This window comes from Sparus aurata, chromosome 18, assembly GCF_900880675.1.
Source record: "Sparus aurata chromosome 18, fSpaAur1.1, whole genome shotgun sequence".
Lineage (NCBI taxonomy): Eukaryota > Metazoa > Chordata > Actinopteri > Spariformes > Sparidae > Sparus > Sparus aurata.
The window spans coordinates 5,889,898-5,903,263 of record NC_044204.1 but is presented as its reverse complement, the minus strand read 5'-3'; the positions used below and the strand labels follow the sequence as shown (position 1 = coordinate 5,903,263).

Here is a 13,366-nt window from a genome sequence, read left to right as displayed (position 1 = left end):
TTCATGCAGTATCTAGCATGCAGTAGCAGAGTACTTAATGTTGAACATTGCAAAAGCATCAATTAATGAATGCCTTCTTGTCTTGCTCTCTTACTGCTCTTTCAGTTTGGTTTAGTGCTACATGGTGAAATTTCAAATGATTTCTATTGATGACAGACAAAACGCAGCATCGGTTTTGTTTAATTTGGTTTGCAGAATATACAAAATTACTGTATTATAAGTTCCAAGACTTGTATTTACAATGCCTAACAAAGTAGAGCATGGCTGCACATTTTTTTAAGAAGAGTTTCCCAAATCGGAGTCTGATGTAAAATCCAAATTCAATGGTAGTTATTGTTCCACGTTGATAAAGCATTTAACATAATGGGAATCGTTTATTTATGAGTACTGAGTGAGATACAGAATTCATGAATGAGCTGAGGATTGTTTCAGCTTTACTAATGTAATGCCTGCAAACATGCAAATTGTTGCGTTAATCGCCTTTGCTGTAATTTTTTAAAATTCTGCACTAATTGATTTGATCCTATTTCTGGTATTTTACTCGCACTAGTCCATTATTAATACAGTTTCACTTCAAACTATGAAGTGTTTGGCTCGGAGATTTGTTGTTAACTGTAGCAGAGCAGTTACTAAATGATACATACAGCACAACACCAATGAACATTGTTATAGTAAGTACACCATAACTTTTTGACAGCAATATCCACACCACACAAGATCCTAGATATCTCACCCAAAGAGTTCCAAGGGTGTAAGAACATGAACAAAATGACAAAACTGTCATCAGGCTTCAAAAGGAGAGCCTGGATCCATTTTCAATGCCTATCAGCAAGCAGGGTTTGTAGTCATGTCATGTATAATCTTATAAAACTGCATGATATTCTGAACTTGTAACAAGATAAACCGAGCCCAGATTCAGCAATTTTATTCCAACATCCCTAATGAATCAGGACCTTGGCTAGCTTGCTCGGATTTTAATCTGCGCCAGACAGAGTGCCCTCACTGCTCTTACTTTTCCAAATTAACCTCCCCACCCATTCAGCCTCAAACCCTGGAACTTCTCCAGCTACAACCAGTCAGAAAGCAGAATGATTTTCCTGTATAAACCCCTGGCATCCATCCATTCTCTAAATGAATCTGTCTTCTGAAGCGCTCACCAAAAAGACAAAACATTTTATTTTTATTTTTTTTATTTTACTCTCCTGTTCTCTGTGGAGGGTAAGTAATATCCCTGCCTGAAGCCAATCCACTCAGTACTGGTCCTGCCTTTCATGGCAACTGGAGAAAGAGAAACAGACAGCCAGAAATAGAAAGAAGAAGAAGAATAGGGGAGAGGACAGCGGAGTACATATGGTTGTTGTGATAAGAAATGAGGAGCTCCGAGAAATGCCAGTACCATTTACAGGGAGAGGCATAATTCAAATTCAGCAGACATCAGCTGAAACTGTGCTGTTTTTACTTTAGGGTTTTACTGAGAGCCTTTTAAGGCTGTTATTGTATTCATGTGGACTCGGATGTGAAAAATACAACAGTTTCCAACATGACACAACAATCTTTAATTTCTCTCTCCCTCTCTCTCTCTCTCTCTTTCTTCCCTTTGATTTCTGTTGTCTCTTCACCACCAGAGAGTCCCAGTACAGCACCAAGCCTTTTGAGCAAACACTCAGTGTGGATCTGTGTGGAACAGCAGGTAAACACAGCTCACGTTTACTTAGTTGTTTGTTGGGATATATACTATATTATAATATTGATTGATGTCAGCAGGTTACAGCTCTAAAAGATACAGTCTTAAGGGACAGAGATCATGGGACCAAATCTCATTTTGTTTGGGATTAGACAGGAAGTTGTGCATCAACATTGTTAGAGATTCCTTGAGATGCTGAAAGTGTCTTAAAGGACCATTATGCAAGTTAATTTAAAACATTCAAAAATAACTCTTATTAACAGAATGTAAAGAAATAACAGTTTGGATTTCATGTCAAAGATATCTATATATTGTGTTGCAGAAATACTACTGAAGGTAGAATGCTAACTAGGTAGCTCAAGCCTGTCCCGTCTCGTAATACCACCTTGGGCCTTAAGAGGTGATGGTGAGTCATAGTAGCCTCCAGTCTGCCCTCAGTCCATCAACACGACAGTGCTTTTCTAGCCAGGTTTGGGACCTGTCACCCCAGGGTTAACCCTGCCGTAACCCAGTTCTGTTGGCCATTATCTTGGCCCCCTTTCAGCCCATTCTGATGACACTACATGCCATCATTCCCTGCTGGTTCTCCCTGCTGTAAGCCTTAAAATATCTCTGACTGGTGGTCCAAAGCTCCTGTGGTCCAGCACCCACCTGGCGCTCTATGCTTCCAGTGGCTTGGCTGTCAATAATTAGCACATTACATCTGCTGTAAAACTTTCAGGTTTAGTGCTTTTGTTGGACTGTGTCTTGGCTGGCGCAGTTTGTATCTTGCTCATGTGGATATCTCTTCCCTCCCCCCTCAGGTCTCACCCCTCCCACCACCCCACCCCACAAACCAGTGGAGGATGAGCTCTTCAAACCTGCAGAGGGAGGAAAGGGCAGTGAAGTCACAGGTGGTGGCAGCAGTGGTGATGGTGGAGGAGGTGGCAGCGAGTCTGTTCACCCTGCTTCGAACACCATCGTTGCCACAAAGGGTTCATCCTGGCTGAGCCGTGGCCACCACCAGCGGAAGCTTCCAGAGCAGACGGAGCTGTATGCCCAACTGCGGCGCATGGGCCAGGCTGGTGACAGCGACACCCACTACAGCTTTGGCGACCACGACTACTGTGCGCTCAGCCTCGGGGAGAGTCGCAAGCGTAGCGCTGCCATGCTGGGTGCCATCTTGCAGGCGCAAGGAGGGAGCGAAGGAGTTAGCAACCTAAAGCAAAAGGCAGCCGATGATCAGGTATTGGACGGGAAAGGCAAGGACGGTGGAGAACGGCGGCTGGTGTCAGAAGTCACAGAGCCACTTGAGAAGCAGACAATAACAGCGACGATATCATCGCCGCCATCGGACTGCCAGTCGGCAGCTGCCACACCCCCAGTCTCAGAGGAAGAGGCGGATCGCTCATCTGCATCCCGCTCACCCTCGCCCATCCTCCACCTGTGTCCTGACTCCCCCGCCAGCAAGACAGACTCCAGGTGAGACAGGGAGACAAGGAGTGTGAGAAGATGTGGGTTGAGGAGATCAGATTAACAGTGAAATGTGGAGTTCAGATAGAGACAGTGGACGGAGAGAATGTGGCAGAGAGAACGCCAAGTAGTACACAGTATGAAACTCAGAGAGTGAAAGGGAAAGAAAAAGAACAATTCTTCATTCTTGAAAGGACGTTTATTGTATCCAAGAGTTACTCTTGAGTATAGTTATGTCAGCATATTGTACCACATACGGCAAACCAACTGCTTCACAACACAGACTCTACAGTCTGAATCTACTCTTGTGTAGCTGTAAAAAAGAATGGCCAGAAGCACAGTGTTTTTGCAAAATTTGAATGAAGAGATCTTATAGTGTGAGATTCTCCTATAGAAACAGTCTGGCTCAGTACAAACTCAAGGAACGTGTTGTGAAATCCAGTCATCGGACCGAGTCTGATATGGTCCAGGGGACACACGGCGAAGATGTGATATAAGATAGCAACCTACCAATAAGGGCCTTGTAGATAAACACAAATAAATAATTATCACATCCAAACAGAATTTTACTTATACAGGATGCAATGATGAGGGTTATAAATATCCCTGGTCAGAAACGTAAGAGCAGAGTGATAGACAACATCCAAGGGCTTAAGAGTAGAGGCAGATGCACGCATATAAATCACTTCACCATAATCCATAGGACTGGAATCGTTCTATAAACAACTCATGTAAACATTTTAATCACAGACTGCAGTGTCATTTCTGTCAGTAACAGTTACTTGACTGTCCCACACAGAAGAAGGTCAGTGGTCATACTATTTCTGTACATAGAGGACAGTGACAGAGTAATCTGCTAGCAGGTAATGTAAGAGAAAGAGATGATAATGAACAGCTTTGCTGTACTGCAGTCAGTGGGAGAAAGTCTTCTTTTTTTGCCGCAGTTTCACCTGTTTCCTCATGTCTGACATTTCAGTTTCACCTTGTGTCCGTCCTTATCTCACTTACTATCCTTCTCTCCTCTCTCTCTCTCTCTCTCTCTCTCTCTCTCTCTCTCTCTCTCTTCCTCGTCCTCTATTAGTGAGAACTCGGAGAACTGTCCCGACGACAAGCAAAGGAACAAAGCCAAGTCTGATGAGGTACAAAGAACCCCCCCCCCCCCCCAAAAAAAGATAATCTAATCGTACATGTAACTGTACATGAAAAACAAGGATATAATCTTTCGTCAGATGCAAGATCAGAATAATATTCTACATGTAAATGAAGACAGTGTTTCGGCCTGACACTCAGCCTTCCTGCTTTAGTTTCCACATCCATCTGTATTCCGTATTGTCCTTTGTCCTGACTGTTGCCATGGTTTCCCTGTTGCTAGGACAACTGCCAGGTGTTTTACATCCACAACCTGCCAACCAGCGTGACCCAGAACATGCTGAGGAAACGCTTCCAGGTTTTCGGCAAAGCAGAGGACTGCAAAGTCATCATCTGCAACGAGTAAGTGTACTGATCTGGATTTCTTTGATCTGAAGCGAGGAGATAGTGGATGGGAACTTTTCTGAAGATAGAGTTAACCTGTTTTTTGGGGTGTTTTTTTCACAGTTTGTGTGCATGATTTTATAATTAGGTGGAAGCATTGTAGTCAGATAATGCTGCAATGTCATTAGTTCATACTAGATTGAGACTTGAAATGTTCATGGCCTTGGTAAAGTATGTGTTCCTCAGGTTCATCTTTTTTTAAAGGTCTTCTACAGAACTGAAAATGACAAAAACAGAATCCTTCAAACCACTATCTCTTGCCTGAAATACAAAGTCAGGCCTAGTTGTAATAATGCAAACTACATTGTAATAACTATTGCACCAGTTTGAGCCATTGAGATTCTGTCCCAACATGGAGCATACTGAGCAGCAGTTTGTGATTATTCCTCCTATAGTTTTGGATCTACCTTGGAATTCTGGCCACTTCTTACATATTACACCTTTTCAACCCAGTACTGAAATACAGATAACCGCTGAGTGATAATTGTCTTGCACTTACAACAGTCCCCAGGCACTTTGGGTTCTTTACACTATAACAAAAAAAAAATCAAACAATAGACAACAGGAATTCTTCGCCTTGACCAAGGCACTGACCTCAGAACAGGAGTTGGTCCCTGGGCTTTGTACTGTTGCTGGCCACTGCTCCTAAATAGTTAGGATGGGTCAGTTATAGAGGACAAACTTCCCCATGAGGATTCATTAAATATGACTTTAAAAAGTTAATGAGGGTGCCCTCTGTCCTCTGCTTGTTGCAGACAAGCCCAAACATCTGTCTTTTCACTTATTTTAGACATTTGTTCTTTTAAAATGCATTAAAATACACAGTCCAGGAATAAATCAAACCAGTAACATCTACAGCGTGTCTGTATCTGATCAGTACTATCCATGAGTACACTGATTATGATGCATGATGAATTATTATACTATGAATTTCTCCATCTTTCATGGTGCCAGTATATACCTTCTTCATCGCCTGAAAGCTCAACTGTCAATTTTTGAATGCATCTCTGTGTGTCTACCTGTGTGTTTGTAGGGAGCGCTGTGGGGTGATAAAGATCCGCCAGCCTGGGGTTCAAAGACACTGGAGAGAGCGGGAGACTGTTTTCCAGAATGGACCTGCGGGCCTAAGGAGGCTGACAAGGAAACGCTACATAGATCTTGGTAATGAATATACACACTGTGACAGAATTTGAAAAGCCCCAAACAATAAACTAACATGACAACTGCCTGCTTTGTGAATGCGGCGGACCCAACCTACCATATCAAAGCATTTTGGGATAAATCAAAGATTTGCAATTTGACTTTTTTTTGTGTGTGTGTGTGTTCCGTCCTGTAGATGAGGCAGGTCCGGGCCCTGTAAAGAGCAAGTACGATGCACTGGACTTTGACACACTGCTTAAGGAGGCCCAGAAGTCCCTGCACCGCTGACCGCACAGTGCCCCTGACTGGCCAGCCTTAGTAAACTGCAGCAACAAGCCTCCGACTACACGGCTCTGCCCTCAGACAGGCCTCTCAGTACCTCCACACAAGGCAACCTCGCAAAATGTTTACATTTTTACCATTGGAATAAAGTAACGATAAGGACCTTGTTTTTTAAGTTTCTTTCACCGGAGGATACTGCTTAAAAACGAGGACGCCACTGAGAGTTTAAAGGAGTGAAGGGACAATGGAGGAAGTAGGACGTTTAACAGCAATGGTACAACAACTACAAACGATTAACAATCAGCCGTCTGCTGAACAACAATAACAAAGCTGTCTGTGTTGGTGACATCATCGCCCCGCCTTGGGAGAGCGGGCATGAGAGACCTCTGTAGCAAATCCTTGCTATTCCTGCGTTGCGTTGGTCGTCGTGGTGTGTGTTTCTGCGTGTGCGTGTTCTTTGTTCTGTTTGTTTTGTAAGAAAAAAAGGAAAAAAAACTCCCTCTTTCCGGTTACGGGTGGTGAACCTGCAAGCTATGTTTGCCATGAAGTTGTGCGGTTGTATAACCAGAAAAAAAAAAAAAAACTGCTTTGTTTTAGCGAAAAATTGTGGATGTTATAAATTTTAAAAATCTATTGTGTGTGCGTTATGGACAAAGAGTATATAAAGAAAACATTTAACGTAATCATTTGATGACTGATAAAGTTTACAAATCTAAAATGAAGAAGAAAAAAATCATGTTTTTTTCTTTTTTGTAATTGTAGTGCTTCCTTGATTTGATCTATGCACTGTAAGGAGGTAAATGTCTCTGCTGTCCTCCACTTTCCCCCTTTTGACTCTAATCTCTAACTCTGCCATGCTGACTATTCTGGCTTCTGCTACTGGCTGCTGCAGGCTCTGTTTGATAGGCGTTAATGCATCAAGACACTGACTTGGTCCAAGGAGAAATTTCACCGGAAAAAAAGTTTCCAAAATAAATCATTTATTTGAAAAACATTTAAATGGTTAAGTTGTTGAATTTTTTTGTACGTACATCTTGTGAACTGGCTACAAAATAAGATTAAATAGGATCCCAATTGAGATCTGCTTTTTCAAAATCCGTGTCACTTAATTAGAAAAAAAATAACATTTCTGTGGTTCAAAGCGTCCTTAAAATATATTCCAAAATATAGAGGACCATTGTTATCGAACACTTAGTAGAGTTATTGAAAAGATAAAATGTAGCTTTTAACCTTTCCATTCAGACAATGGGTTGTCCATTTTTACAAATAAAATGTTTGGGTTACACGGTTTATCCCAGGTGAATTTTCTCCACATCGTGCAGGGTCTTGATGCATCTCTCATAGGGTCCCACTGAACATGTATCCAATAAAGGCTGCAGCCTAATGACACCCCCGAATGCCACAGCCAATGCAACAGTTACTGTTTACATTTGGACTGCAGCAAGCAGGAAGAAAATGGGGAAATAAAGTTGGTAGCAATTGGCACTTTCAGTAATGAGCTCAGTATGAATTCATCACAACCGCACCTAGTCCAGTCCGATTTTCTTCACGTAAAGTCTATCAGCCGTTACAGTGCGAAGTCCTGTAAGTGAAATATTTGGATTGCCCATGAATCTTTATTTCATTGTGTGATTAGTGCTTGACGTTGGGTTTCAAAGTACAAGAAAAGGCCAATTTGCTCCCCGTAGTCCCACTGAATATTTTAATTTCTAGAAGATGAATCTGCCGGTTCAAATGGAATGTATTCAAGAATCTGAATGTATCTGAATCTATTGTGTTTTCCCCATTCTGCTTGCCCAAAGATTGTGGAGCTTTTTGGTGCTTTTTTTAAAAAAAAAAAGGTAGACTTGCTTAGTCATTCGGCTGACTGCATGTGACTGATTCTGGCGTGAAGTGCAGTCCGGGTAGTGCCTAATTTACATTCCCTGACGCAGCCAGTAGCACCCGCCGTGAAAAAAGGGAGAGAGCCTCCAAGCCTGCCAATCTCGTGGCACCACACCGCTGCCTGCAACACAGCCAGGGAAGGAGCGAGGGGTGGGCTTGTAAGTAATGATAAGTTTCGGACGAGAAACTGATTTCTTGTCTGGGAGGTACTGTATCAGCTGAGCATCTCTACCTCACATCCATCCCTATATGTTTTTCTTTTGTTGTCAGAAATGTTCTCTGTGTGAGGGGTTCCCCAGCTGATGGGTGGTTATGGGTAGTTTTGGGGTTGGTGTTTGATTTTTTTTTATACTATGACTCCTTCTACCACTAAGCCCCTCATGGGAGGAATAATCTCTCTCTCTCTATCTCTCTCTCTTTCTGTCTCTCGCTCTCTGTCTCTCTGTCTCTCTCTCTAACCCTTTCCTTCGCTTGCCTCCTAACGGTTTTAAGCGTGTCCGTTTCTTGGAGTCTCAATCTTGTGTCCTTGTGTAACTGAGTGTTTTGTCTTTGTCTCGTGTTTGAGTCGGACACTGCTGACGCTTGCGGGTCGGTTAGGAGGGGACAGGAGGGGCTGAACTGTGGCTTGGTGGCTGGTTGGTCCACTTGGAGCAGAAGATTCCCAATCCTCTACCCCCTGCCCTTATTTTCTCGTTTCCTCCAAGGACTCACCATTCCTACCGATTTACCTGTTCCTCCCCTCCTTTCCCGGGAGTTTCAATAAAATGCAGCCCGACTCTTTTGCTAACTTTAACTCTATCGCTTTCTGTCTCTCGGTGGGTTGAAGGCCTAGTCTCCAGGTCTCTCCAAAACCCTGCTTTTTAGCAGATAATCCCTCTTTCCTCAACCTCTTCCTTGTCGTTTCTCTATCTAATCAACTCCTTGGTAACACACACAAAAAATTGAATGTTTACATCACTCGATTCTCCTTTGACTTTATTAGGAACGCACACTAAGTACAAAGGCGCCTTATTCAGTGTTAAAAAAATAACAGCGAGTGAAGTGGCCTGGAGCGATGCATCTTCTCCAGGCTCACTGATGTCCAAATCTAACAAAAACAATTTAGTGCTATACATACTGATTGAGAAACAAGGTGTCAACTTCTAAAAAGGAAAAAAAAAAAAAAGTAGAAATTACAACAAACCTAATCGCAAACAACTGAATGAGTATTTGTGCTTAGTATGTATACTACTAAAAAGTGAGAGAATGTGCTGGTTTACATATTAAAAAAGAAAATATATTATAATATATGAATATAAAATGTGTACATAGCACTATGCCTCGTTGTAAACATAAAATGTATTGTGTGTTTTTTTAAAAGGTGGCGGGTCACAGTTGATTGCTAATCAGACAGGAGATGTTCAGGTCTATTTCTGTTCCAATGATTTAATGTTTGTTCAGTACAGGGAGGAAATGAAGGGAAAAAATTAAGTTGAAATGACTTCACGCTAAAGTCCAACACTGTTGTAAAAGAAAGACAAAAAAGATCCAAGTATCCCTTTAGACTATCACACTAGAAGGTTCTATTTCTTTGCTGTTTATGAAATGACTAAATATTTTGAAATGTTTTTTTTTTCCTGTTTTCTTAAAAAGCAATTTGAAATGCAATACATAATAATCTTATCTTTAACACAGCCTTTCCGAAAAACCCGAGGTAATAATGTACAGTGTGTGGTTGGTTGTGGAACTGCAACATGGGTAATCTTTGAGCTGCGGATTCAATAGGCTATACTGTACTGTATGTAGACTGCTGTTAAACACAAAAAAAATCATAAAAACAAACTACAGGAAGAATGTGGTCAGTTGTGTCATAAACACATAACACATATACGAAACAAATTGTACTAATATACTCTTGCACAAATAACGTCCCAAGTAGTGAAATACCTTCACAATATTTTCTTCTCATTGAAAGGAAGCTGTCGTAACTATGTTATTACCACATTTTGATAGTGCACAGGTTTGTTTAAATCTGAGTTGCACTGAACACTTACGTATATTACAGTAACAGCTAATAACTATCCATATATGACTCTGGTAATGAAATGTGGGAGGGAGGAAAAGATTAGAAAAAAATACAGTTATTGCTGGTTTGACCCGTTTAAAGTTTCAGACTAGTTGATACGGATGAGGTAGGTACTGTAGAAGTCCCAGTTTCACTGCTGCACCCTTGCTTCATCCCAAATAGGAGGCATTTGGATTAAAATAAATTACATTCAGAGTTGGATAATGGTCCAACCTGCTGAGTGGCATGAGAGTTTTTATGTTTGTTAGATAATGCACTACTCAACCAGGACAGATAACAGGGTATCGTCCATCGTCATCGGTCCGTGATCCCTGTAGCATCTGAACATTGTGACTTCATCTAACTGCTCCGTTCGCTGGTGATGGAAGACAGTTATCTCGGCAGGGTGTTACAAAGATAAAATAACTCATCGTTGACTTTTGGTTTGACACAAGACATGTATAGTCTTCTAAATGAAAGTCCTATGCTTGTGTAGCCCAACGATCCACCCAAACTGCCACCCTATGCAGACTGTCGCTCTTTATACTCCGTCACCTGACTTCCCCCTTTGCAACAGTAATAATTACTACGGCCACTAGAGGTTGCCTCCTAACTAGAAACATAAATATGGGTTGTAATATGCTGCTTTCACATTCAACCTATATGACAGTTTCTCTGATGGGGACGGACTGAGAAAATCTTGCGACTGCAGCGTGTTATGGGATTTCTACAGTGGCCTCCACTGTGTCTGTGAGGGTACCTCCATTACTGTAGAGGTGAATGACATCAAAACAACCCCATTTTTCATCATGGCAAGCCTTAAAAATCAATTGGGGGTGGGGAAATGAAGCTACCACTAGCTTTTATTATTACTGTTTCAACTCCTTTCCAATCCAATGTGGTTTATTATTAAATAATTACTGACGTAATTAAAACTTTTTTCAATAGCCATATTATAAAAAGGTATATACATATATATGAATATATATTTGTGTGTTTGTGTAGATATCTAGATAATTATATACTTTCTTATAGAAAACTTTGATGTTGACCATTCTCCTAAGTGTTTTGAGAACACGTTGACACATTTCAACATGATGATACCGCTGTCCGCTTTGGTCTAGGTCCTAGGTCGATGGACAACAAATCCAAATAATAAAAGAAAAAGTAAAAAAAAAAAAAAAAAAAAAACTTCCAAAGGGAAATACCCTCGTCAGAATGCAATACCTTTCTTTCCACTCTTCATTTTAAAAAAAAATGGAAAATGGCAAGAAAACCATAAAACTTGATAGGCAAGTTGACCAAAAAATAAAACTTCAACAATAAAGAGCATGGCTCGCGACGGCTTGCGAAAAATATTTTTCAACGGCCATGTCGGATTCAGTTTTATAGATGTCATGTTTCCAATGCCATGGCCCACTGAAAACACTTTTGTTTTTATGTCACTTACCATTTCTTTAGTTTGGAAAACAATGTATCTGTCAGCTAGCTACACCATCAAATTTTGCCCCTATCAGGACAGAAGTGCTTGCAATATAAGCCTGACTTTGGCTTCAGATTCCACTTCTGCATAAAATGATTGTGTCACATTTCAACAGTTGTACAATACACAGAAAATAATGGGTAATCTGTCAAACTTGATGGCAATAGTGATGTCAAGTAGGCACCTAGTAGGGACTGCAAACTGTCAAAATCTGCTAAATGTGAGTGGGTGATTTTTTTTGGTGGAGGAAAATCTTTTGACGTAAGGGCATACATTGTTTTTGTTGTTTTTCATTATTATTGATTTTATTGTCTATTTACATCTAATGACTATCAAATTCACAAATGATTTTTTTTTGTTTCTTTTTTAACTTAGTTTTTGGTAAAAACAAAAAAGGTAAATACTGCTAGTGAGATTTTATATTTTTACATATGTTGGTTTTATTTCGCGTTTCTTCTTTTTTTTATTTATACGCCACTTAGTTTGGATGTCTTTAAATGGTGTTATTTCTCCGTTTTGTGTGATTTCATATGTCTTGAGAATGTGGAGACAAAGGCATTTCAGTATTTTTGAATTGTTAAAATCTAGTTTCATAGAAGCGGAAGTATCTGATGTTATAAATTATATTTTAATTCATGTAAATAGTTTAAAACAGAAGACTATGGCTTCATTTTAAACTGAATACATTTCTCTTCAGAGATTGTTTACATTATGAAACTGTAGAGATGTGCTCCTCATATACTGTATAAAGTACATATATTCATTGATTTGCCTCCAAAAAATAAAATCCTAATGAACAGCATTCTTTTTGTGTATGTGGTGGTTTTTTGAACAATAACCGAGCTTGCAAGAAACTTGTGTTTTTATTTTAAATTACTGCTTTTGCACCAGAATTATCAGAATGAAGATTGGTCGAACACATTTAATTTGGTAAGTTTAAAAGGAGAAGAGTGGCCTAATTTTCCATTTATCTTATTATAAAAAATCCTGGGAAACGACTTGAAACTACAATAGACCTTTCAAAACTTTCCACATTCTGTCTCTGGCCCATTTTATACATATACACACGTGACATGCCTCATTCTCCACAGTCATCTACCAAAAAAAGCTTCACAATTAGATGTTCTCTTTCTTCGGCCTGCCAATGCTGCTGCTGCACATCATCAGTACGACCGCATTTTCTTTCGCCCCACCACCACTCAGGCATCCGCCTGCCGCCTCTGGCTAGGCTCAGGGGTTTACTGTGTTTGCTTGTCACACACCAATATCCCAGTTTAAACATATCTGTGGGGAGTGATGAGGTGAGAGCCTCAATGCCAAACAAACATTGTTCTGTAGTACTAAAAAATTCAATTGTAAGTTTACTGACTGAAATGTTATGTTTGCTTTTGTTTAAAAGTTGTTTAAGCCAGTCATCTCTATATACAACATAAAACATCTTTGGATCTGTGACAGACTCAAAACTTAGTACCTCATACAGAAAATGAGCCTGATGCCGTCAGTGATGAAACATGACTAATTTCGTGGATTTGTACTTTACTTGAGTATTAGATTTCTTTGGTACTTATTACTCTTACTTGAATACATTTCCAAGACAAATATTTTTACTTTTACTCGAGTTAATTTCTAGGAAGGCTGAAAAGTACTCGTTACTTTCAGGTCTGCTCTTTTTTTTTTTTTTTTTTTCTAAAATACAGAAGACACAAGCTGTGTTTGTCAAAGAAGGAAACCTATCACAGTGCACGCTCTCCACTGGGATCTACGTAAAAGCGGAAATAAGTCCTCCCTCCCCATAAGGATACCACCAAAGTAGCCACGCTCTCGACTGCCTTTGTCAACACAAAACCGCGACAATGGCTGTATC

The 13,366-nt window shown here is 40.4% G+C and overlaps 1 protein-coding gene across 1 annotated transcript in view; it reads left to right on the top strand.

The window, feature by feature from the left end:
* The window catches only part of ppargc1b (peroxisome proliferator-activated receptor gamma, coactivator 1 beta), a 97,806-nt gene extending 85,502 nt beyond the window's left edge, over positions 1-12,304 (top strand). Inside the window, exons 7-12 of the mRNA XM_030396190.1 lie at positions 1,626-1,690; positions 2,488-3,145; positions 4,218-4,275; positions 4,509-4,627; positions 5,703-5,830; positions 6,006-12,304. Coding sequence (XP_030252050.1) covers positions 1,626-1,690; positions 2,488-3,145; positions 4,218-4,275; positions 4,509-4,627; positions 5,703-5,830; positions 6,006-6,097 — 1,120 coding nt within the window. The 3' untranslated portion in view covers positions 6,098-12,304. The remainder of the gene's footprint in view (positions 1-1,625; positions 1,691-2,487; positions 3,146-4,217; positions 4,276-4,508; positions 4,628-5,702; positions 5,831-6,005) is intronic.
* The last annotated feature ends 1,062 nt before the right edge of the window (positions 12,305-13,366 follow it).